The sequence below is a fragment of the Schistocerca nitens genome, chromosome 5, assembly GCF_023898315.1.
Source record: "Schistocerca nitens isolate TAMUIC-IGC-003100 chromosome 5, iqSchNite1.1, whole genome shotgun sequence".
Lineage (NCBI taxonomy): Eukaryota > Metazoa > Arthropoda > Insecta > Orthoptera > Acrididae > Schistocerca > Schistocerca nitens.
In genome coordinates this window covers 381,125,367-381,153,023 of record NC_064618.1, presented here as the reverse complement: position 1 = coordinate 381,153,023, position 27,657 = coordinate 381,125,367, and the positions used below count along the sequence as shown (strand labels likewise).

General features: G+C 38.8%; 1 protein-coding gene across 1 annotated transcript; it reads right to left on the bottom strand.

Annotated features, from left to right (window-relative positions):
- Nucleotides 1–22,539: 22,539 nt before the first annotated feature.
- Nucleotides 22,540–23,874, bottom strand: LOC126260477 (uncharacterized). The gene has a single exon (XM_049957804.1). The coding sequence runs from the start codon at nt 23,872–23,874 to the stop codon at nt 22,540–22,542; it is 1,335 nt and encodes a 444-aa protein (XP_049813761.1).
- Nucleotides 23,875–27,657: the final 3,783 nt, after the last annotated feature.

The following is a 27,657-nucleotide window of genomic DNA, read 5'->3' as shown; positions in this document are numbered from 1 at the left end:
GCCTTGGCTTAAAACATTATATGCAAACTTGGCTGAAGGCCTCATACTAAAGAATAACAATATTATGACTTAAGGCAAAACCAAAATTTTAAATTATTAGTTTAAGAGATTAAAAGTCGGCTGAGGCCATATACTAAAGAATAACAATGTTATGACCTAAAGAGCAATTAGAATTTTCATTTAAGAGAGATTAAAACTCGGCTAAAGCCCACACACCATGTCGAAACAATTTTACGGCTGAAGGCCTAGGAAGAAGAGCTTTCAATTTGATAAAGCTGAGGGCCTTTGCCCTTGCTTAAAACATTGCATATATATATATTAGGACTTAACGCCAAAAACAAGATTTTGAATTTTCAGTTTAAGAGAGTTTAAAACTCAGCTGAAGGCCACACACCATGGAGACAACAATTTCACGGCTGAAGGTCTAAAGAGAAAAAAACTTACAATTTTAATAGGTTAAAACTCGGCTGAAGGGCACACTGAGTACTTAAGACTACAAGGAAATCACTATGTAAAACACAAGGAGCGGCGCTCAGAAGGTTCCAGGGGTCGGCCTGGCAAGTAACACTAATGCATGTTTAGGTGAGACAGGCAGCCAGACCGACAACCTCTTAATCGGAAGCAACCCAGCCGCTGGCCAGCCGACAAGCCAACCAACAAAATCAGTTCTGCTCCACCCGATGGGCAAAACGACAACAGGACATCAGTAGCTCAACGTTTTGGATACTGGTGCCCAATCCAGTCAAGTCAGAATAAATGCCCAAAACTACAACACACCTCAGCTGTTGAACTACACTCCGTGCTGGGCAGCAACAACACAACAAAGAAAATACACTGCCAAAACTTATGTTAATGCCTATGGCTGGTAAACGCAACGTTAACGGCCATAAGGCAGAAGATACCGTTTGTGCACTTCACTAATGAGGGAGTGAAATAAATTAAGTTAAACCCTATCCAAGAAAACGGCTGCAATTCTTGCCGACTTCAAAGCACACACGTTGTTGCTCACAGGAATCTCGCAGAAAGCCACAACCAGAATCAAACAAAGAAGAATGAAAGCAGTCGAGGCTTGATAGTAGGTTAAGTGAGCACTCAACTTTAGAGTCGAAGATCGCTGGGAGACGAACTTCATAACCCTTGCAAGAAGAACCTCACAACTCCAACCGCGCGTGCACGCCGCCAGTGGCTCCGGCCCGACTTCTCGCAACAGGGACCTCCTCGCTGCTCTCTGGTAACCAACCGATTGCCCAGGCCTGAAAATGATCAAAGGACCAAATGCACGTTGGCCAATGAGACGACCAATCGAACGACCAACCAACAGTCCTCCCGCTCCAATCTCCTTCGGTCGGACAGTTCATGTGTGTCGCCAGTGGTCGGCGAGCACTGGCTGTCCGCGCCTCACCAGCGCTCCGTCCCCGACTTCACTGCTGCTGCGTCCCGACAGAGCTCCCGACTGAACTCCGGAGACACGACGACCCGGAAACACTATCGGTAGCTCCAGAAATAGTGCGAGAGTACACTTATCGATAAGCGCTGCTGCTGCCCCTCTTGGGCAGTTAAGGCAGGAAGTTAGTGACTCCAGTAAATGCAGTAAGAAAACAAGTCGGCAGTACCATAAGAAAAGATGACAAACAATAAACGGAATGAACAAGAGGCGCGCACGACTCAATATGCATTTTAGTGTGTCCATTTAAGCGTCACATGAGTATTTTTTTGGATATTATTTTTTACATAGACCAAGGAATGCGTTAGTCTTATAAGGCACTTTGCGACTTGGTGGAGAAACGGTGCCCTGTCTCTGAGTGGTTAACTGCTAAGGACACGCTCTGCATAAGCTACATAAGAGACCGACAGCGCACGACATCTGGACGCTTGACGAACTATCAACACCAGCATCGGGCGATGGGCAAGTGTGTCCTGCGTACCAGATAAAAAGTCCCACTACAAGATGTCTACTAAAGCCGACTAGTTTTTTCCATAAAACTGCGCCCATCAGCCATGGAATACTGCGGATCGAGAGTAAGGCAACAAAATCACCTTTACTTACGAAAATAGGGCGATAAAGGAGCCCTGTGTCTGATGTTCACACCGGGAGGAATCTTCATCTAGTTTCATAACTTGTATCGTCAATGACGACGATCACTCGACAAAATCTCGAGGTAAGTTCGATTATCTTATCAATGAACAAAAAACTGGTGTTTCTTATATGACTTTCAACATCCTCTAAATGTGGAAGAATGACTGAGTAATGTAAGTAAGGAAAATGAGTCGCTGTCTATGTGAGGTGTGCGTTGAACAATGTTAGCATCTTTGGTGGATAGTGTGGTTCACTATGGGTCATGTACTTGGACACAAGTACTGTTTACATTTTAACTGACTCAGCTATAATCCTATTCCCTATTCTGCGTACTAAGTTTAATTTATACTCTTCACACTACATCACAAAGTATACTTTTAATGTCTCACCAAAGGGCTTGATTTTTGGCGTATACACGTATGTCCCAGTATATCACACACATTAAATTCCTAATAAAAACTAATGAACAACCGTGAAATATTACGAACATTGGACCGTTGGAAACGTAATCCACCAGTAACCAATATTAATAGCAAGTGTTTCAATTAATCGAAATAGTTCACGTATGTAAACGATAAAAGAGTTTTGGAAAAAGGTGAAATCTTTTGCGAAAGGATTTGTGTGAAAGGAAGAAATAAAAAAGATCAGAGAAACATTCGATACCGGTCATTTGCTGTATATGATCTCGAGTATTCGTCAAAGATTTGTCACATGTTTCTCTAATCAAATGCACCTCATTTGTTATGTGTTACATGATATTCGGCATTATTCAACGGCATGTCCAATGTTCTCTTTAACGTAGTTTATTTCTTTTCGACAAATCATTGCACGAAACATTGTACCGACTTCTTTACCTTTTTTTTTAATTTTCACATTTTATTCAGAAAGCATTTTACTGCTGACATCTCCTTTGTCTACCTAACGTCTTATTCACTTCAAATGTCCTAAACTGAGACTTGAATCGAAGGAATACCTTCCGAGAGCTAAATTTCGCACCAACGTAACATTTTATGCGCAAAATAACTATGTCTTGGAGAAATGAACTTTTTTACACTTCAGTTACACAGCTAGCAGCAGCTGTTCATGAAATATTCCAGTTGTCCATCAACTCGCAAAGTTTTTTTTTAATCACTACCATCCTTCAAATTAACAAAATTTTTTTTTGCAGAACCAGGTCTCACACTGTCTTATTTGATACTCCGATTTTTCCATTCTCATTCTTAATTTGGCTATGAAAATTTGGATAAAATCCCATTGTGTTTGGAGTTTTGATTTCGACCTGCTCCAAGTTTGACAAAAACGTTTCGAGTGTCAGTCATATGAAAAAAAATGTCCTCTTTGTATGTTTTTATTTTCCAAAATCCTCATTTCGATATCTTGAACTGTTAGCGAATTATGACGACTTACTTGTATATGACCACATGACACCCGATGTGCTGCGGAGGAACTTGCCGCACTGTTTGCTCCCCGTCTGCCAGGTATAAAAGCCAATGCCTTGAGAATGAAAAGAAATATCATTCTACTCTCAACTTGAAATATAATTTCAATAGATTGTCTAGAAGTCGTTTGCAATATTGCGTGGCCTGAAAGGAACTTGCAGCAAACTCATGCCTCTGCAAACTCTTACGCACTTACAATTCAAATTGAACCTCTTGCGTTCACAATGGGCGGAACCGGTCGGAATAACACGCCTCCACCCCTGCCACGTAGAAAGAGAGGCTGCCTTAAATTTCTCCGCTGGGCGTACCTTCACTCTCCTGGCGCTAGGAGGGCGGCACTACCTGCCATCCATCAACTGTCCTCGTTTGTCATTGTGGATACATGCCTGAGGGCTGCTGTTAAGGCCAACACCTCTCTGTTCATGTTGCTGCAGACACGCTCTGCAGAGAATGGCTGCCCAACACATCTTCTCGTGATGTAGCACTCCAGTCGAGCGACCATCTACCATCATTGTCTGTTGTCGCAATTATTCACACAATGGAAACACTCTCAGAAGACCTGATCAGGTGCAGTTTATTGTGACAGGGCACCACCAAATAGACAAATCCACTGTCTTCGGGGTGAAGGACACTATGAACTGAGCAGACATATCGAGTCTTTGTGTGGTATGTAGATGAGTGTTCTCATGAGCACTGTTAAAGGATCTTAGGAAACAAAGATGGAAACGGTATCAACTGAAAACGAAGAGAATGTAAAGTTAAATCAGTAAGATGTCTGATAGTAGACTGATATCCATCAACAGTAAATAGCCTGTAGACAGACCATGAACTTTTAATCCATAGGAGTCTTAAACGCAATAGTCTTGTGACTCACATTCATGTGGAACCTCAGAGGACAGCTCTTCATTGTGAAGATGGGAGTACAATGGATATTAAAAAAACTCTAACGAAAACTTAACTAATGGTGTAAAGAAGTTAGTGACAGTCACAAATGAAGGATACTGAGGTGTTACTCAACGAAGGAAAGCCTCATTCAGTGACTTTGCTTTGGGCTGATGCTTGAAAATATAAGAAAGAGAGGTTCTAAGACATTCTTCTTCTCTCCATGATCACAACCCCATTTTGCCTCTTGTAAGAGCTGTCAGCTCTAACGAAAAGTTTATTGTCCCATTCCGTTACTGCTGTGATGATCATGAAATGTGTTGTTGTATAAAGACAAAATAAAAAGCGCTATATGCCTCATATTAATGTTTAAAATGTATTTTTATGACGATCTTCATGTAGAGCAAGGCCATTCACATTTTTTGCACTCTTCTGTTTTTTCCTTTTCTTTTATTTCCTTTTGATGGCGCAAACTGGGAACTCTGTTTATATACATATTCAGTTAACACTCTTTTCTTTTGGTTCACTTTCACAATTTCGCACAGAGGTTTTCATAAATAACGTAGTTTTCTTCTATAATAAAGATGGGAAACAATTTGTCATACCAGCGAATACGTTTCTACAGTGACATATGGTTATGTTATGTAGGCATACAGAAATTAACATATGGTTTATTAGCTAGACTTTTGAGAACAATTGTTGACATATCATAATAAGGGTTCATTGAACTTTCTCATGAAGACCAATTTTGTAAATTTGATTATTTATGTATATTATGTATTAGTAGCGTTTTGCTTTGTGTGTTGAAATCTGTTTGTCTAAGAGAGGGTGATAATGATTTACTAATAGTTTATTTTCAACAAAAATGACTAATAATTTTTGTAAAATCGTCATGAATCATGGAATTTGAGAAAGCAAGAGGAAAAGAGAATTGAAGCTTGTGAAATGTGGACATGGCGTAGAATGGAGAAGATCAACTGGACTGATGAAGTCAGGAATGAAGAAGTACTGTGGAGAGTTGGAGAAGAATGGAGGATGCTGCTGACGGTGAAGAACAGGCCACAATCTAAGAATAGATTGCCTTTTAGTAGAGGAAATTGAAGGTTTCATTCCAGGAATGGGAGGTAGGGGCAGAACAAGGTTCCAGATGCTAGCTGATGTCAGCAGGCCACAAGGAGGGTACCAAAGGATGAAGAGGAAAGAAGAAGACAGAGAAGCATTAAGGTTATGCAGTCAAAAACTGCCGCAAGACAGACAACCCAATGATGAATGATGACATGAATCATTTTGCTCGGAATTATTTGAATAACTCATATGTATTCCTTAATGTTTACTTGGAATACACTCCGATGAAAATATATATGTTACGATTCCTTCCTGTGCCAGAACTACTTTCCTATGTTGAATTACAAAGAAAATCCCCTGTCGCTACTGTCATAGTGCTACGACAGCAGTTGTAGCGTGGCACTACTCCCCAGCATTGATGTAATGAAAGAGGACTGTATCAACCCACATTCATGTAACTGTCAGTTTTAATGCCTAGACAATTCTGAATTAATCTAGCAGGTTAGTTTTCTGCTATTTTATTGTATTTTTATGCTAGAAGAAGGACTGCACAGGGAACCGCTATTTATTAATTATTATATTTTGTGGCTCACATCAGCATCCTGCTATAAGCCCTGCACTGCGTGGATATGAGGGTAACATGGTATGCACATCTGCCAGCAGTGATAAGTGTAATTTTTCGAACGCCTCTTTGTGGAATCTTAGTAACTTTCCATTGAATATTGTTCAAAGGTGGGTTGTTGCGGGATGTGACTTAGTACAATGTATGTATCACCTTTTCGTAATATTTGCAATTGGTCAAGCCATGGAAATTTTACTCCGAACTCTGCTCAGAACTTTGTCCAGTAAACCAATGTGGGTCCGGACCAATGGTCTCCCAGCTGTTTAGCACCCTCCTGATAGGGAAAACGCCTCGCACCTGTTTGGAGTTTCTCTCATTGGTTCACTATTCCCCACTCTGTTGACAGTGCTGGACACTGGTGGCTAAGGATGGAACATAGAGATTTTTGAAAGGATACTGTCCCTGCTCCTTGCATTGTGAGTGTTCAAGTTTAATTTGGTTGGGAAACGATACACGTTACGCTTTTCGACATGGGCAATCATCGCATTTACTTCGATTAACAACCAAGAGATTAATGCTTTATGTGAAGCGAATATTAAGTTAGACTCTTTGTTTTCTTTTCTTGTGAACAATAAGTACCACTTCTGTATCAAATTATAACAATAATAATCAAAAGTAGCTTTTATTGCTGCATGGAATGAGTAGCTGGCTGTATGTAGTTGTATCCAGGTTTACGTGCGCGAAATTTCACAGGCATAATTTGTTTTAGATGCATTGATTTTGAAGTTAGCGTCCTCCTACAGCAGGACCATACAGTCATATCCTACTTAGTTTCATGATCAGAGTGAATACTCACAAATGTTGATAGACTTGACTTTATTGGAAGTATTAGACATTCAGTCTGTACGCTAGACTTAGTTTCTTGTTTTCTTTGTGTTCCTTCGTAATGATAGGGCATTCTGGCATGTAAATCCTGTACTAGCTACTCCCTTAGTTTTCTATTTTCTATCTCTTACGAGTGTTGTGTGTGATAATGTTCAGAGGTTATTGTGCTCGCAAGAATATCCAGATCCGTGCCTCTTCTCAAGGAACCACGTTAATAAGGCTATTCTTGGTTGAAGATTCGTGAATCGAGAGGGAAGATCTGTCTAGCTAATAAATGTTTGTTTCACAGAATATAATTAGGTTTCCATGCTTCCCTCTGAGCATTCCTCCCTTTCCCCATATCTCCTGTGTAACCATCGACGAAAACAGCTCTTCTTGAGAAACGAATAACGGACGTTTAATAAAACCCACTTACTGGATCGTCAAGCTGAAGTCTCACTACTTATTTCCGTTGTGATTTCAAATAATTGATTGGGTCAGCCATGAATAAAATTCCTAAAGACTTTACATGATATTGCTCATCGTGAAACTGTGATGCAGTAAAACTGTGCCTGCTATCAATAAAAACCATTGTTGTTTCCAAAAGTCCATGACGAGAAGAAAAAAGTGTGATCCGCAAAATGAGACATCAAATTTGAATAAGAATCTGGAACAGAAGCGGAATGGTTAAAACGGGAAAGCGACGCAGTTTAGTTTTGCTAAGCATCGTACGCTATGAGTTGGTACATGCTTCTACTATCATTATTTGCTTTGCCTCACATTTGTGGTGTCAGTATATACATTTTACAAATATTTCACAGAACGTTGAACTTTTACAAGTCGCCTTACTTCTGCATAATCTTTTGATTTTTTTTATAGATTCTCTTCATTGTTAACAAGGAACATAGAGAATTTCTATTGCTTTGTGTATTTCTGTTGTGGTGCTTCGTAGAGAGACTCTGGAGATTAATTGGGGAAATATTTTATCTTTTGCTTAGTTTCTGGACTTGAAACTTTTTTTTTTTGCATTTTTGTAGCCTGGTGTCTGACTTCGATAAAGTTGCTCATTAACTGTGCTCTTGGTATTCCTTTCATAATTGAGAAGTCCGTCATGACCAGAAGGGTAGAGCTGGAACGAGTCAAATAGGAATACATAACGAAAGCAGTGAAAAGCGATGTTCCGTCTATTAGAAGTACTCGAAGTTTTGAATGAGTGGTTTATATTGATTAAATTAGAATGAGAGTTAGTGAGTGTTACGTTACTCAAAAGGTTAGTGGTGTGACTGTGAATCAAATTGTAATTAGTTTGAATCAATCTTTCCATTTAAATCAACTAGTAGTTGTGAGGCTGTGGTAGATATTCTGTGGCTCTCGGCTGTCATGTTCAAGATCAACAACAGAATGTTAAATCACTTCTAAAATTTACTTTTTATCAAGATTTTTCAACAGATACATAGCACACGTAGGAGCGAAACTGGAGACTGGTGTAAAAGAAATTAAATGTAATACTGGAACATTGGGAGGGAAATTAGAAACGAGAATACAGGTTTCTGCAAAGGATTAGAAGAGTACAGATGAGGGAACATGTAGATGCTAGATGAAAAGAACAATAAGCTTCATTAGTTCAATAAAAATGCAAATCCTAAGTTTGGAGCAGAAATTTGAATCCATTGCAAAGTCTTATTCACGGAGATTTCTTGTACTTATCACATCTGTTAATGGCAAAGTTTCTTTCAGGTTTTTTATGAGGAGGTCTTTCCAGTTGAAAATGAACTTTTTACTGTAAAGCAAAGCCAGATTAGGATTACAGGAAGAGTTGGTGAGCAGAAAAAGCATTTACAGAAGAATTTTCTGCCTTTTGTGAAGAGTGTGAGAAAGAAGTCAGAGAGGGTGGAGGCTGTTCCAAGCCAGAAAATTTTTCCTCAAGATCAGGAGAGATTTCGAATCATTGTAAATTGTTACAAGGTTTGTAGAAAGGTTTGCGAGAGTTAAAAGACAGTTTAGAGAAACAGCATTCACAGAATACAAAGCAAATACAAAAGGCAGTTTAGAAGATTAATTAACTACTGCTGTAGTATGACTAGCTGTTAATGCTAAGCAAAGTTAATGTGCTACTGTGCCTGCTAGTGTTGATGATTCAGAGGTTGAAGTGAATTCGGTCAGAAGTTGATTGAAAGGGTTTCTAATACTAAAGAAGGTTTATGTGAACTCTTTGCTAGGGTCATTGTCGCGGTAGAAGTAAAGGCCTTGAGGGATATGAGATTCTTCTTATGAAAATGAGCCTGATCCTGTACTTCATTAGAAGAGGAGGAGGACTCATTGAAGTCATGCTCATTTCACTTGTGAGGCTGTAAAACATGAAGTGAAGTCTGGTTTTAGTTATAATAGTTTCTTACCTGTTTGAAAGTTTCAAATATTAAAAAATACATCACATAGTAATCATCCTCATACTTCATTAGGGCAGCTACATTTTTCACTTCCTCCTAGTTAGCCTGACAATGATAAAACTGATTCTGTGTGCCAGTATTTGGAAGGAGAGGCTGTCATGTGTACATTAACTAAGAATTATGAGTCATATGAGGAATTTAGTATTTTTTCCTTGTGTTCCTGTGTGTTCATCTGAGTCAGCTAAAGACAGAGTTTCACAGGGTCTACTTCAATTATTCTGGTTTTACAAATCCTGCTCGATTCCTGTAAAATTGCTGAAAAATCAATTTTTCATCATTCTCACAGTCTTGCTGAATTTATTCATATTGACACTATCATACATCCTTCACATTCTGTGTCAAATTATTCTCATTCAATGGTGTGAAAATAACTTAGGTTTCCATAGTCTCCTCCAAGAATTAGAGTATATAATTACTAGGACAGTGGTCGCAGTAAGACTGATGAGTAGTTTTCATATAGAGATCCTAGATCACAAAGGAATCGGAATTACGACCAAAGGCGAGAAGATTCAAGCAGGGATACGTGTGGTAACGATAGGATAGGTGTAGGGCAATAATTTTATGAGAGGTAGAAATGGTTTGAATGTTTGATGATAATAGAGGCGGTGGGGAAAACGGTAGTCGGTGGCAATGTGGAGACAGAGATCTAGGTTCATCTGTTGTGGAGGTATGATCAGTTGTCCCAAGGAATAACTTGCAAGTTGAAATCCTGCAGCTACGAGACTGACAGTTGCAGTCAGCAGCTTATTTGGATGCTGAAAATGGGACAAACGATAGCAATGAACGCTCAAATAAGTTGGTTGTAATTGAGGTTCGCTGAATAAGGTATAGGAAGGTTTTCATCTTTGGTGAGTACAGTATCGTAAATAGATGTGATTGTAGTCACTTTGTCTTGTGTTGAAGATACTGGTAGCTTGGTGTCTGTGTTCAGCCAATAAGCTTTTCAGAGGTGTAACAGAGTAGCATCAAGGCCTACTCCACCCTCATTTCCTTTACAGACTAAGGTGAAAAGGGCAATTATCAGAAAAAGTGTTAAGGTGAAGAGGTAAGTAGGGTGGAGTTTCTTTTTCAAGATCGTAAATTTCTGTGAATTTTGTGATTGTGCCAAGGTTTTCCAGTGATGCACTAGTAGTGGTTGACTATTGTAAACACACTTAGCAGTGATGACGTGGGTTGTGATGGAGTAAGTTAGAAGTGTGATGAGGCTTTGTCGAAATTGAATTTTTGTGGGTTTTCTATTAGAGAGAAGAATGCAAGTCATTGTCTTAAGTTTCTCACCAACTCAGAGATATCTTTTGAGTTGAAGCCTGTTGTGAGTGAGGGCACTGTTCATGCAGTTTTTTTACTAGCTTACCAAAGAGATGATTGTACTTTGTAAGAAATATCGAGTCAGGCTGACCGTGTTGGAGAAGAAGGAGGGGGGGGGGGAGTCAGATGAGGCAGTGAAAGGAAATTTTGTTTACCGTGCTGAAATGTAATTATCTAGTATTTGCAGAGCACTCACTGACGTTCAGAGGTTTTATTGTATCATTTCAAGGTTAACGTCTGAAGGATAAGGAACCCCCACGCATACCTCACATACAAAGATAGGTTTGGGGTCAGAACTGAGAAAATGTTACAGTAAGGTGTAACTGAGCCTCCTGCCAGTTCCTATTATAACACATTGTTGGTAGTTATAACGAGAATGTATTAGTGTGGTGATAGATTTAAGACAGATTAATATAAAATTTTTTCCAGGAGCTGATAGACTGTTGACATGACGTGAGTATCTGCAGAGATTTCATGGTGTGAGAGAGCTGTCTTCACCTAACTAAAGAGCTAACTATTGACTGAGTTGCATTCCCTTTGTCGACAATATGCAGCATTATTGTGTTATGGTTCTTGTTTGACTTTGCATGTGGCCCATTGGACTGAACGTCTGACAACATAAAAATGTTTTAACAGTATCCGTCTTATTGACCACTTACGCTCAGAATGTATTAATTTCCGAGAAGTACTGGGAGCAGCATTACAAGCTATAGGGAATTTTTTGTAATGTACTTAAAGACAGTGGTGAAAAGGTGAATTTAGAGATGTCAGAGTCGGGTAAAAGTTCTTGGATATTTTGTGACTATATCTGGGATTTAGCCTGATCCAGAAGAGATTGAGGCTATATGTGATTTTTTTATTCATATGACTAGCAAGTAAATTCGTGCTATTTGAGAGTATTAGAGGTACGCTGTGTTAGGAGGCGTTATACTGTCACTCTTGCAGGCCTGGTGCTCATTAAGTGTCAACTGTACTGTTCGATTACTGAGTTAGAAAATATAACTAATGAGCCAATGACCGCCGGAGTTTTTTATGAGTTCATAGTTGAGTCACGAACATTTAGCCATATTGCCACTGTACTTGCAAGAGTTCGGTTTCGTTGTTGTTTAAATTCCTGGTAAGGGCAATGGTGTTCACTGATGCTGCCTCGAGATCTCCTGCGTGGTTGAATAATTGAACAGAGGATGATCACAATCAAAATAATTTCAGTGTATTGTAATTATAAAGTGTTGCTACGATCATTTTACCACACGTTCATTTGAAGGTACTGGAAAGGTACACGATAATGATCAGTCAGGGAAGGACGTCAAGGTGAAATGGAGAGATCAGACTAATGATGCAATGAGACAGTTTGATAGATTAGAGCATTGATTTTGTTTAGGAGAAGAGATGTGGAACATTCCTACTGGGATGTGTACATTTCTGATGACATAATGGACAAGTTGATATGGCATACTTACTTATGTCCGCGCTCTTGGTCTCGCGGTAGCGTTCTCGCTTCCCGAGCTCGGGGTTCTGGGTTAGACTCCCGGTGGGGTCAGGGGTTTGCACCTGTCCCGAGATGACTGGGTGTTCATCATCATCATTCATCCCCATTACGGTTGGAGGAAGGCAACAGCAAACCACCTCCATTAGCACCTTGCCTAGTACAGTTGTGCGGGTCTCCCGCATAGTTCCCCTACGCTCTGTCAAAAAGCATGTTACTTCATTTCCATTTTCACTTGAGTTGTGCTCATTTTGGATCAAAAAAATATTTTTACGAACTTTGTGAGTTGTGATACTTCGTAAACATGGCGAAGCGAATATTCTAGGAGTACGCAAATGGCAAAACCGCTTGTGGTCTCTCATCATACTGTATTATTCCTTCTACATATATATCACTAGTCATATACACTGAAGAAAATGCAACAGACTTACAATGTCCCTACACAGATATTGTGCACTCTAGACACAGGTGCTGTAAATCGATCTGCTGTTCGTCCTCCAATCGCTTCCTTGGTATCCCAATCGAATGGGTTTCATCAGATCTTCCCGTAAGTGCAGCTTTGGCCCAGCTAGTGTCTGACATCTAGGCAATGTGCCATGACAGACTTGCTCACTGCACTTTCATTTTCTGCACCTGTGTTAATTTGTTTCACAAGATCTTATATATCTTGATTCCTTCTACCTCTCAGTATTCCCATTCATTGGTTTGTTCAAACAATTGTCTCATGATTTTCCATTCAAAGATCAACAGATTCTCTTCACCTTTTCTTGTGTTTAAGACTTCTATCATATATGACTGAATTAGGAGCTTTCCTATTGGTCTTAATTGACAGATTTTTTTTGGAATTATCCACTTAAGACTGAAATAAGTTCTGGATCAACTGAGAGTGTTTTGTTTATGTTACTATGCCTGTTGAACCACATGTCAAGGTACTTAAAATTTCCACTGTGGCTATGTTCCATATTGCTACCTGTAATACAATATTATCAGGTGTTTCTATCCATACTTGTACCATTTCAGTCTTCTCCATATTTATCCTTAGCCCTATGTTATTATTGTTCAGTGCTAATGAGCCGTGGCGGGACTGGCTCCAGTAGTATCTCTGACATGAGTACGATTGATTCCCAGTGCTGGGGTTTGTCTTTGGGCTTGGCCCGGCTCGAGATATAAGGGAGGACACAACGCTGTGAGAACGGAACGCGGCGGTGCGAGAGTCGACGATGGGCGGGCGCACAGAAGTGAAGACGACGTGCCTGAGGCCGGGCGGCGGTGGCCACGTGGTTGTACTGGAGTCGGCGGGAGTTGGCCGGAGTTGTGCATTCTCCAGTAACCTCGTGAGCTGTGGATGTGCCTGCTTCGTTGGAGGGAAACGCTATTGTGGTCTTGCGAAGTGATGGTCTGGCATCTTCACAGAATCGCCCTAGCATCAAGATACACAGTAAAGCACGCTAATTGCTAAGAGCGCTTAGTTAACTGTGATTACGATCGCATCCACGGCATGTGATGTGATGCTTGTTCGAATTCATTTGAGGCCTCCTACTAAGCGTGTGCTCTGCTTCCGCATAATATTGATGTATTTGCAGATGTGTGTCCTTAAGTTCTAGTGGGTACCGCTTCTCGTGGGCACGATCATTTTCCAAATCTTAGTGTTTGTTTCTCAAGTACTGTTCCACTAAAATGAAGCCCTTCCTAATGAAATTAGTTGTTGTTTAGACTTGATTTTATAGAGTTAATTTACTGATCAATCTTAAATGTTAAGGTTAAGAAAGGTTTTTCTGCCTTCTGTTGTCGGGTGTTGTCTGTGTTTCAGTCAGCTGAGGCACTGGGTAGCCGAAGCGCAGGGGTTCCCTTTAGATTACAAGTTTGGCTTACGGGCGGTGGACTTTGCCTGAGCTCGGGTGTTCCGCTTCGCTTTCTTGGTTCACATTTTGGTGGTCTACTCGATGTGTGGTTGCAAACGGAGCCACGTCTTCGTTTGAAATTAAGTAGTACTTCCCTCAATTGGTTTACCGTCCGTGGTTAAACTTCGGCCTCACAAGTTTGGACCTTACTGCTGTTACTACACATTTAACATTGTACAGGGCTGTACCTTTCTACACGCTAAAAGTCCATCTTGGTTAAGTTTAATAAACACGTTTTAAGCTTTCGTATTAAAGTTGAGGCCGGGCGTCAAATTTTATTTTAAATGTTATGTTAATTTAAAAGGTCTTAAATAATGCGTCTTAACTAGAGTCTTTTGTTAAAGTTATGGTTAAATTCAGCCTCAGTGACTTCTGTCAATCTTGGTGGGCAATCGTGGGCTACATGTAATGTTAGTTCAAAGGGTGTTAAATAATGTGTTTTAACTAGAGTTGTTTGTTGCAGTTATTTATTAACTTGCTCGTGATTTATGTAGTGAATGGCTCTTCAATAGTCTTGCCCGAGTGACGCTTGTCAAATGTGAAGAGAGATTGTTTTGGTTAATTAATAAATCCACTGGAATTGAAATGTTCACTTCATTGGGTCAGCCCTTCCACCCCCTTTAGGTTTAATGGTTAAACAAAACAGCTGTTAAGTAACTCTGTCCCAGCTAAGTTCATTAGAGTCTCTATCATTTCTTCCTCTGACTCAAGTACGACTGCAGTGTCATCTTCATATCCCAGTAACTGTATTCTTCTATTTAGCTTCACCCCTTTCCTTTCCCAAATTACTTTCTCCAGGACTAAATTAAAAGGCGACGGTGAAATGGCATCACTCTATCTCACACCATTTCCTTCCTACTATTCCTTCAAAATTGAGAGAATGGTCCGCTGTAGATTTGCTTGGTCCTCTGCTGAGAACTGCCCAAGATTTTTCTTTCGTCACTTTTGCTGTAGAGTTTGTGTCAGCCACATCTTGTGGTTTATACCAAGCCATAATTTGACTAAATCAGGTCTAGAGACACAATTTTCATTTGTAGCCCAATCTAAAACTCCTACAAAAGTAGCTTATCCGGCGACGTTTGTTCCATATATAAATATAAATATGTATAATAAACACCATATAAACAGGTCTTGAAGGCTGCCGTTTATGGAGACTTAGATACGCATATACATGAAGGTCATTCAAATGAAAACTTCAGAGCTGCTATAATATGTTTAATTGCTGGAATGAACAAAAAATTTTAGTGTGATTTTTCGATGCAACCTCCCTGATATTAAATGCATATATTCGTCTCATTCGAAAGTGAACAGATACCACGATAAAAAAATTCTTTTGGTCGTGCGTATAGTGTCATGCACCGTGGTTTTCAACTTTTCGTCACTTCTGCGATCCCTGCCTCCCATTGCTTTTTCGAGTGCACTGAACAGCTAAAGTGACTAGCAGTAAAGTCCGTTGAATAAGAAGTGTGTATCAGCCATTCAAATTTTTGTGCTGAATAGTCTGAACTGTCTTAGTGGCCGTATCTGGTCGAGCCTTGCCATGCTGTGGAAATGCTCCTAATGTCAGATGTTGTCGTTGTTTACTCTTAATTACAGGGCAAAGCTAATTTTTCAGCATGTCTGAATAAGAGTTACTGGTTACTATAATTCTACTATCCATATAATGCTACAAAATTACTTCATTTTCATCCCAGAAGAGAATTATCACTTTTTTCCAGCAGACGGTTGAGCGCGGATTTTTTTTTTTTTTTTTGTTTCGACAATGAGCTAAGGCATCATTCCTTGCCTGATCTTTACCTTTTTGGTTGGAGACATATGTATCACCTTCGAAGTGGTAACGATGCAGAAGTTCTTCACAGGCATCGACACTTTATTGAAGTGCATTACACTGTGAATGTTATTCTGCGCTGAAACAGAACTAATTTCAGAGTTGTGGTTATTTCTTTCAGAGTTATGCGTCTGTTCTCCTTTACAACCTCCTCCACCAACGCAATGTTGTCGCCCGTCACTATACATTGTGCTTCCCCTGTTCTTGAGGCATCCTCCACAGAAGTTACACTGCTTTTAAGCTTACTACAGTACTCGTACATGTTCTGCAACGACAAACACGCATCGTTTCACCGCGCTGTCATTCTACGATGAATTTTGATTGGTTTCTTACTTTTACGATACAAAAAACAACTCACAAGGTCGTTGCTCAGTCCCAATGCATGTTGACGGTGGGACGGCCATCTTGTTGTGGATGCTGCTGCCATCTCCTGCGCTGTAGTATCACTCTGCCTTCTCCTGCTTTGCAGCATCATCTGACACCAGTCAGTCATTTTCTGAACCTCAAGGAGCACTACTGCCATCTACCAGCTCCATCATACAACTTTTTACAATTTCATGGTACTTTTATGGTTTTTTATTTTGAATAATACTCTTTTCGCATCTTTCTGATTATGAAGCATCGACAGTGACCTGTAATACATGTTTGTTTCATGTATGTAATAGTTGTGTTATATAATTAGTCTAGACAGTGTACTGCATTATATTTTTTTGTTATTCTTTTATTGATAAGTTAGAACAAGTTTTTGGGGAGCATGTTTTGTAAGACTAAATTATTATTATTTCTAGTTACTACTGTGTGATCCTATTATTCCATATGCGTCGTCCTGGTGCTGTATGTAGTTGGCTTTCATACATGATGATACCATATTTTCGGTGTTTTTTTTGTCTCCTTTCAATGAAAAATTTCAGATGCACTGCGTATTAGTTGTGTGATTTTACTGTATATAGTGTTGTCAACTGCCAATGTGTGTTTTTCGTATGTTTTTTATTGCGTTGTAATGTCTGGACATTGTTTGATATACGTATTATTGTTGCGTGTGTGCCTATGCTTCTTTGTGTGAAAGACCTGGTGCGGGAAAATGGAAATTTTCATTGGAGAGAATCAAAAATACTCTATTTTTATTTTTATTTGGGTCTGTAGTAGTGATCACTGTAACCTTGGTCTCACTACTGAGATGGACGATTACTACTTTATCTCACAAAAAATGATTTAGATTCGCTTTCTCTCTTTGACGTTATATGCTCATAAGGATATCGAGTGTGTGTTTTACCAAAGTTGCTGCGTTATATCCACTGATTAGAAATGCGTCGTCCTCTTTATTTTGAATTCTTTTATCTTGCGTGGGGATAGTCATTAGTTATAGTGTCTGTATATGTTTAGTTAACGTATCTCAAAGTTAGATGAGGAATACGGTTTTTAGAACTGTCAAGAAGGATTCAGAGTCCAATACCATTGGTATTTGATACCTCTGAAATAAATCAGATCACTTTTAATCAGGCCTGCAAAACTGTGAGATTTCCTTGCACACAACTCTCTGAACTTTAATACTTTGCTCGATAGCCTTGTGGTGTAAGCGGATAGCTGAAGGCACACCGATTTAGTTGTGACACTCAAAATATTTTTAACAGGGCTCAATAGTCGCTGTGCTCTCTTTTGGTAAGTGCAAAAGCTGTTTCGCGTAGTGACTTCACCTCACGACATGTGCTGAAGACCTCCGATCCATCAGAGATTATGGAGAAAAATTCCTAGATGACTTACATATACTCGTGGTTTTACGTCAACAGACTATGATAAAGAGGTTATAGAGTCAGATTCTCGCATGATCACATTTGTTCGTGGTTTTACACCAACAAAGTTTTGTTGCATTTGGAGATACAAAATTGTTGCGGATTTTAATTTCTCACTAGGTAACAGAGAGCCCTGTGCCGATCAGTAGCAGTACTAACTGTACATCGTGTTACATTAAATTAGTATGCATTTTGCATAAAACTTCCTTATAATTTTCGGAATTAACTGTTGATCAGCGGAATAGTACCTTTGATAGTTTACCTGTTCATGGGTGTTCTCAATTCCTAGTGAGTAACATTTAAAACGTTTGGCAAGCTCGAATACTCCTTGCACTTTCAGATCTGATATTCGTGTTTTGTCTGCTTTCACCTCTGTTTGCTTATTTTATTTCGACACCCCAGTAACTACGGTATTTTTCTCAAAATCTTATGATTGCTAACAATGCCTTCTTAAACCAAATTAGAATAGGTCTATATGAAACAAACGGATGAAACTTATAAAGAATAATGAGACGCAATCCTTAAACGGTGTGCATCGATTTGAGCGTTATAATGTTATATCATTGGAATATACAGCAGAATCTTCAAACAGAAAAAAATCGGTTTTACCCTTACTTAAGGCGCAGTAATTTCGTCATGGCGATAAGTAAATTTCTTTCACGTATCGTAACAAAAGTTGTCTTTAACTTGCAGAGATATCTGACTCTTTGCAAATTCTATACTAGTAGTTCTGAATATACCCGCAAGACATTTCTGCTATTACTTAACTCGGGTAATCTCCAACTGTAGATGAAATTTCAATCTTAACTTCTTGTTGTAATTTCCAGCTGCATTAACGGAAAGGATGATAAATGGAGGTAACAGTCAATAGATAATTGCAGGGATTACTAGAATATAACGTGCCACGAGAAAAAAAATTAAAAAAAATGGAGTTGTATTGGTTAAGTCTATTTGTGTGAGGGACAAGTAAACAAAACAAAACAGAAAATGTCTTACATTTACAGCATAACAATATCCAGCGCCGGCCGGGTAGGCCGAGCGGTTCTAGGCGCTACAGTCTGGAACCGCGCGACCGCTACGGTCGCAGGTTCGAATCCTGCTTCGGGCATGGATGTGTGTGATGTCCTTAGGTTAGTTAGGTTTAAGTAGTTCTAAGTTCTAGGGGACTGATGACCTTAGCAGTTAAGTCCCATAGTGCTCAGAGCCATTTGAACCAATATCCAGCAACAAATTTGTGATACAGAATTTACAATATGAGACAGTGTTCATCTACGTGACAAACACAGTAATTGTGTTAACCTATTCCAACAGATAACGAAACACAGAAATATCATCTGCAAAAGGCAATATAGTGAAACTATTTGAGGCAACAGATGAGCTAGAGAGCTGTGTCAAAGGGACTACGCTTTACTGGACTCAAAAATAAACGTCTCTAAGGGGATAACAGAATAAAGAGACAAAACATTGTATTTCAAAGTGTTATCACCAAAACTGAGAGTGTATTATATTAAAAAGTAATGTCAAAAACTATTTGTCCCATAACTAGTATCAGTGAGTTCGTATGATATGTAATTACGTTGATTAAAATGAAGAACAAGGTTAGGAAAACGAATGCATGCAATCTAGCGAAATTAGACTTTACAATAATGTAATAAAAGTCTTTTTTGTGGAAAAGTGCAATGAATGGCATACCGACATTTTTATGCAAACAAAGTACAAAACAGAAAACTGAAGCAGACAACACCGCTATTGTACATTTCATTTGATAAATTCCTTTGCATTTTTTATAAAATACAAGTGTCCTGTCCTTGCCTAAATTCTTGGGATTACAACCTGTTTTGTTACAGACGGTTTTAAGGTGGAGCATAATATTTCATTCACAGTGCAACATTTTTGACTCCTTTAAATTCAATTATTATATTTTATATTTTGTTAAAACTCAGGATATATGTAATAGTTGTCTCGCTACGTTTAGGAAACTGACTTCTGTGATTCATAATGCGACACATCTGACTCCATTACTTTCAATGATTAACTTTCTTTGTTAAAACTGAGCACCTCACTTACAGTCATGTCAGTGTGAATTACGACAGTAGTCTGTTGATATTTCAGGTAGATGTCAATGAAGGTCATATTCATTTCTCAGTAAATTATATTGACAATAAGTAGAGTGTGATGTACTCTTGGAAGGAGTGGAGGAGCAAGGAACTAAATAATAAGTCGCTTGTATGGAAAAATTTTCTCGAACCAGTCCATGAGGTATGGTACTTAAAACATGGTATATTAACGGGTTGTGCTACACGGTAACAATCATTAAAGACTCACTTATAATGCATTATTTATTGCTTTAATAATTTGATATATGTCACATGCTATTACAATTAATAGAATTTCTTTGTTTCTGTAACTGCTGAACTACATTAAATGAACACACAATCTGATGGTAGTAAATGTCATAGGTGGGTTGTGTTGATACAAGGTATGAAATTTCTCACGATTTATGATCTGTTGCGTATTGAACTTACTATATGCGTTAAAAATACATGAAGTTTCCATAAGTTATTGTTACCAAGGTAAATACACACACACACACACACACACATCTTTGTATGCACTGCTCAACCAAAGTTTGGAATACTGTGGTAAATTGTAGTCTACGATACTAGAGGTCTCATTGACCTACGCACATCATGCATTACCCAGTTAGAGCCCACATACTGGATGATTTTTAGTACTGGCATGCTTCGTGGGCATTTCCCTGTCATGTAAACATACCACTGCCGCAGCGGTACACCGCGAGCAGGGCAGTAACAACAATAGCTTCATTCAGTTTGTGTTCAGCACTGCAGTAAGAGGTCACATAGAGGCATACAACACTTTCACAGAGTCAGGATAGTGGCTCTACTTTCAGCAGGTCATACACAGCAAGATATTACCGGTCAGTTACATGACACTGAAAGTGATGTGTGTAACGTGTGAAGAAAGTGCAGAGAGACGAGAAATGTGAACGATAGGCCTCGCAGTGGTCGCCCTCGTATGACAACGCCAATACAAGGCCGTTTCCTTCAACTGTCGGCTCGCAAGTGCCCAATATCAATTGCCATAAATATTGGAAATGACTTGTCCTGGGCCACAGGGATTCGTATCTCAGACCAAACAGTGTAAAAGATTCCACCATGGTGGTCTTCATTCCGGAACACAAATGAGAGGTTTTGTACTGAACCGCCGGATCCGACGTAACAGAAAGACCTGGGCTCTTGCTGATCAACATTGGACCTTCCAGTAAAGAGTAATGTCATGGTTGCTGAAGAGATCAGGACTGGTTTGCGACCAGACACTAGACGTGTTACGGTTTGGAGAAGTGTTAGACGATACCAGGAACGCCGATACGTTCAACAGCGGACCATTCTAATTCCTGTCATGGCAATATGACTGGTCCACAGTACCTCCAAGAGGTTCTACAAACGATTGTAAGGCCCTACATACGTGAAATCGGTGACAACTTCACCCTAGTCTAAGACAATGCATGACCGCACCGTACTCTAGCATTGTCTCGATATCTTTAGAGATGCAACATCAGCGGAATTCATTGGCCATCGACATGTATCCAATAGAGAATGCATGGGATATGTTGAACGTGGCCATTGCACAGCGTCTGAATCCACCTGAGGATCTTCAGGACCTCTCAGAAGCTGCCATTGAGGAGTGGGACCCCATACCCATAAAATTTATGATCTCAGCCACAGCATGCTTCGCAGAGTGGAAGAACTCATTCGTATGCAGGTAGGCCATGCTAACTAGAAACTGATAGTCATCATCATGAGATAAAGATTTTCACTGTTTTTGTTTTACGAGCTGGACACTTGAGGAGAGAGCCTGCTTTCTTTTGTAATGAATTTTGTATCTAATTAACTTGTTTTCAGAAAGAATTCTGTTTATTTTGTTAATAAGATATTGTACAAACCTCAATGGGTGTACTGTAAGAACCCATTGTAGCAAACTCTTTGATATTCCATACTTACTGAAGGTATGTGTATAGGTTCCTCATTACTAGTGCAATATTCTTCGTGTGTCTATTACAGAAGTGGAGTGATTAACATATTAGCATGTATCTCTGAGTTTAACTGAGATAAAACAGCCAGGCTCGATAACATATATAAGAACGTGTTCAAATCAATAGCGTTAAGCAGTACATAATACATGTGTCATAGCTTTGCCTTATTGTGTGTTGCAATTACACATTAACATGAAGCATATGCTCTTGATATTACCAGATGTACTGTTAATGTAGAGACTAACGAATCCATTAGGCTATATTCGTATAATTTATTCATAATTTACTTGACAGGTTATACCAGTCCTTCATGGAAACTGTAAATGCTGTTTTCGTTATGGCGAAAAAGTATATATATTGTTTGTATATTTTAGTAGAAACTGGAAATAATCCAGATAGTTTCTGAACTTATCTGATATGTATTACTTGTGACCTATGCACAATTTTGTGCAGACATTACATTAGATAGACACTTAATGTAAAATCATTATCTCTGCAGTTTCACAGATGATATGGTGACCGTTTTACAACTATCCTGTACTTCTTCTGCGTATAGGACTTCGTTGCACATCTTCTAGTCACGATTTTTGTTCAATGTGTAACTAATGTATGCAGCACAATCTATAAGTAATTGATACAACTGGATGACAACAGATGATACATTTATTTGCTTCTTGACATCACCTCACAGTTACCTCTACAAACGAAACACGCAAATAATGCTGTGGTACACGATCACCAAAAGTTAGAAACTACGAAACTTGGCCATTCTTTAATAACAAGTTTCATTTCATATTCAATACAGCGGAATCAATGCAAGTGATCTTCATGTTCCCCTATTGCTCCCACATATTGGAAAGACGAAACTGAATAAGTATGACCATATATGTAGTTACGGTTCCCACAACAGCCTTCACGATTCTGTAGTCAAGTGACAAGAGATTAGCTGCAGTATACTTAATGCGAATATTTGTCAACTGTTGGGCAAAGAGCTGAAGTTCAGAACAGCACATGCAGTCGCTTGACAGTGGTGACAGCATCAGTTTGTTGACCAGATTCTCTGTACGGCTAGCCTCCTGAACGACAGCTTCACTGCTGTAGACTAAGCTACACACTCGCCATGTATTTTGCACAACCCATGCGACACACATCACTAAATTTCCGAACTTAGACTTCACTGATCTCGTTAATATCATGTCGAAGGAAACTATCACAATCTCATACATTAGGACTACCATAGAGACGAAAGAAGAGACCATCAGCACTAGATTTTGTGTGCTGAAGGCTACGTTGACGCTTCTACTAATTTCATAAAAGAGGCAGTGAGCGTATCGTAGTTTTCTCAAAAGAACGTATTTTCCAACTTCCTTCCTAGCAGAACCAGCAAATGGATTGCTGCAGTAGACAGTTCCTTCTGAACTTCGGATCCAAGACATCCTCGGTTGCTTGTACTGGCGATGCTTTTCAACTGATTTCCTTGGGTTAGTCAAAGTGCAGCTACCGACAGCAGTGTTGACAGAAGCCGAAATATTGCTGTCTAGGTCTTCCTCTTTAGGTAATCCAGAAACACATAACAAATGCTCATTTATTTGCTCGGACAGTCTCTGTGTAGTACTATTGAATATTAAAAATTGTAAAACCACAATGTTCTTGATGAAATCTGAGATAAAAAATGGTGTCAACAACAAACATATATTATTGTCTGAAAACTGCCATAGACTTATGCCGCAACAAAAACCATAGGCGGCAATTGTTCCTGTAACTGTAGGTGTAAAAAATGTTTTAGTACCTGAATATTCTGTCAAATAATCTTTGAAGATAATTTTTTTTACTGCTACAAATTTGATTTGCCAATAGTCCACGTGACACTGCTTTAATGTAGTGCTACAAACTGTCAACACAAAAACAGCTGCTCCACTGAGGGACAAATGACAATATTTCGAGTATTTTAAAATACTATCCTCGTATCCACGTGATTGAACCACCAAGAAAATCCCAGTGAGAAATGCCAATAGTAGCACTGTCGCCACGATAATGCTATATAGTTTAGCTTTCATAGACACAATAAACTTCGACTTTCTGTTGTCAAAGTGTAGTGGAGCAACACCTGCAATCTTGGAGACAAAGATCAGCACTCTAGTTTCCTTATCAATAACTTGAACTGCGTCCATGTGAGCTGCACGTCCTCCTCAGACAGCTATCCTTACACGCTGCAAGCAGAGACTACGGCTAAGGAGGTTAGTATAATGGGTATACTTTTGTATGGCGACCGTGGAACAAAGCAAGACGTGATAACTCTTCTAACACTCACCGGTTTTATCTTGATTACGAAAATTATTATACAGCCCAGTAAGAGGAAGAAATCAATACCACCCTATTGTTGAAAGTCTTTTTGCACTGTCAAATTATCTCTGTGTGTTTACACAAATTGAACATACTCTTTGTTCTCAGAATAAGCGTCATTTGTATGGTGCAATCTTCCTTATAAACTAACATTTGACGTTCGAAAATTACATTACGAAAAATGCACGTTTGGGAAGGACAGCCCAAGCTTGTATTTTTCATCAATTTTAAGGCATGATATTTATCCTTTTACATTGTATCACCTATGGATTCCTGGAATTAGATCGTAATAGTGGTACAGAAGCGCCGTGCCTGCAGTAGTCTTTCATATTTGCTTAAGCAAACCTCTCTGCAGACGGCTGCAGCCATTAATTGCAGTTATTGTTATGTTCGTATTCTTTTCCTAACATGACTTCATTTTACATACCCTAAGAGATTAGCATTTATATTTTATTTAACTGCAGAGAACTGAAATAAAGAGTTTCGTTTGTAAATCATCATTAAGGCAGGTTTGTTATGGTTAGCCTTTTCTTATTTTGAGAATCAAAATTTTTGTTCATTTCTTAAATTACAAATGATATAGATGAGATAAAATATTTTATAGTATGTAATAATACATAGTTGCATTTACTTGTTTGTTCTAGTTTAGCATCTGCCACTTACCTGAGTACTTACATACAATGCTTCTTTTAAATTATGTCTTAACATCCTCTGCACCATTCTCAGAGAGCGTCTCAAATTTTTTAGTACTTCCTCAAAAGTATAGGAAAATATTTATTTCTTCAATTTTTAGTTTCACCAATGCCTATCTTCTGTTCCTACTGTCTTATTCGATACATCTTCGATAATATGTTTATTTCAGTTTCCTTTTAAGAATTTTACTTACTTCTAAAAATACAGTCAATTATACTAAGCTATTAGATAATACTGTGGTTCAGATTCAGCGTTAAACCGCAGATTCCCCTAAAAATGGCTTCGTGAATCAATAGAAACATCGGAGAAGGCAAGGTCGTACCATCTCTAATACGATCGTGCACAGTAAAACACTGCATCACTCATATCAACATTGGAATGAAGACAGCGTTTTCTTTCTTTAACCATTTCGTGGGCAAAATTGTTGAGCAGTGTTTTTTAATGAATGGAGAGTAGATAGTAGTTAAGGGGCTCTGGAACACCCTATACTTGCAATGTTAAAATAATGCTTATAAATTACATCTTTCCTCACAAAGTATTTGAGGTAGGAAGTTGAACTTTTCACAGATTATTTATTGGAATATGGACTACAACTTAACACAGGGATTTTACAAAATTTTAGTTCAGTTATTAAAGATGATTTTTTTTCAATTGTAATGAAAATTCACAACATTTTTTTGCAATTTTTTATTTATATATTAAAAATATACAGTTTTTTGGAAAAAGGCTGTGTTAAATTATGCAGAAGGTACTGTGTAACATTTACTGAAAGTTTGAAACAAATATGTTTGGAAGATCTATAGAAAACATGTAATTAGTATGAGAAAATAAAAGTTTTGGGAATCGAGTGACAAAGATTGGATTAACTTTTTAGTGCATTCCAGGTCCATAGGATGGATTATCTTCATCCTCTGCAAACTCCTCCTCCAGCTTCCTCTTGTTCCTCCTCCTGTTTATTCTTGCTTGTATTTCTAGACTCTTTACAGCCCTGTCTGCAGCCCGAAGGCGTTCCTTGTCTAAAGCAAGCATCGCTCGTACCATGTTAGAACCTATCTTCATTCCCATATTTCTAAATACCTTGCACCTTACAATGTTGCCACCATTGAAAGTCGCAACAGCATCATACACACCAAAGTGAAGTGTTTCTATTCCAACAAATACAGTCTTGGGGATTCTCGACCATATAACACTATTTACACTTTAATTGGGGTTTTGAGTTTTTCCGTGAATACACTTTTTCAACAGTCCAGGTGCTGCTAAGTCTCTGAAAATATGTTTTATCACCTCCATTATTGCATGAGGCAGACTATGCTTATGAGTGTACACTTCACCGGTTAGCAATCCTTTGTTAAATTTACACCAACAGTCTTCTTCTTTGGGACACAAGCTACGTTGGGGATTTTCATCGTCTTTATTGTTTACAGTAATAACACATACCTTTGGCTTTCCAACATTTCTCCTTTTCTTAAAAGCCTTCAGAGGATTTCTAATAACTTTACTTTTACTCATTATTATACTTGAACAAAACAGAGACTCAAGAAACAGAATTAATTACGAATATTTTCGAGATAACGACAGAGTAAATAAACATGAAACAATCGACAATCACACCAGCGATATATATTGAACCATCACAGGTTAGCCACAACACATACTTTATCTCACATCACTAAAATGTACCTGACGAACACGGACGTTAATAATAACACCATTTGACAGCAGTTTAACAGCGCCACAGTGGGTCACGCCCATGTAGAACACATTTCAAAAAAAATTTAAAAATAGTTGTAGTCTTCGGAATTGAATAAATTATATATCTATTAAAAGGCAATAGTCTGCAGATTCAGAAAACGCAAAAAAGTAAAAATTGAACTTTTCATGATTTTGAGCCTTTCCGGAGCCCTTTAACAGATAGATATATTTATCATACAGAATATCAGATTTCCTCCAACTGTGAAAGTGAGGTCACACAACAAGGTGGGAAGTATTCTTCCCACATCCCTTCCTTCGGGTTAAATGACAAAAACGACTTTTTCAATATATGTCATATTTAATTAATAAATTTACTTCTCTTGTTGCAGTGATTGTTCACAATTACTTGTCATGAAATTTTTTGAAACATGGGACTATGCAAAGTGGTATTTGACCATATGTACAAACACAGCGAGTGCTCTTCTCCACAGCTTTTGTACTACAATGACGGCAAGTCCAGTAGGTTTCTCCTAAAATGGGTTGATGCTCCCCTACAGCCACATGACGAAAATCCTCAGGTACTTTACCTCTTTTGGCCAGAAAGATAGGTTTTTCTCCACGCCTTTTTTGGTATGAGAAGCCAGCGGTCAACTGTCTGGCTAGATGGATCGCGTATGTGAGCTGATCAAGCATGATCTCTTTTACCTATTTTCCACAGGATAAAACTGTTCACTGCAGCAACGCCCACCAGGAAATAAAATATTCTGTGCCACCATTTTACAGAACGTCTGCCAATAGAATACCTTTCTCGTAATTGATCAAACTTATCGACACCACGCATTATTTTGTTGTACTCTGCCACAACTTCAGGACAAGAAATCTCTGTACTAGTACCATCCTTGTTTTTCCTTTTCACTGTGGCTGTTTCTCATGGGTCATGAATTGAGGACAGGAAAGTGACTGGACGGTTATCCATCCATTTTACTGCAGAAATGGCTCCTTTTGTTTCAAACTGGAATTCTCCTCGTTCCAAATTTACGTTTTCCTTCATGAATTTGGATAAGTCAAAAGTAACTACCTTGTACTATAGCTTTGAGGAAAAAATCACAAAATGTCACGCAAACAGCACTGAAAGGCTCCTCTACAGAGCAACACTCAGCTATAAAATGCCTCTGCGCGAAGGTACAGCAAAAACGGCGGGAACTTCCGATTCGAAGTAGTACCCT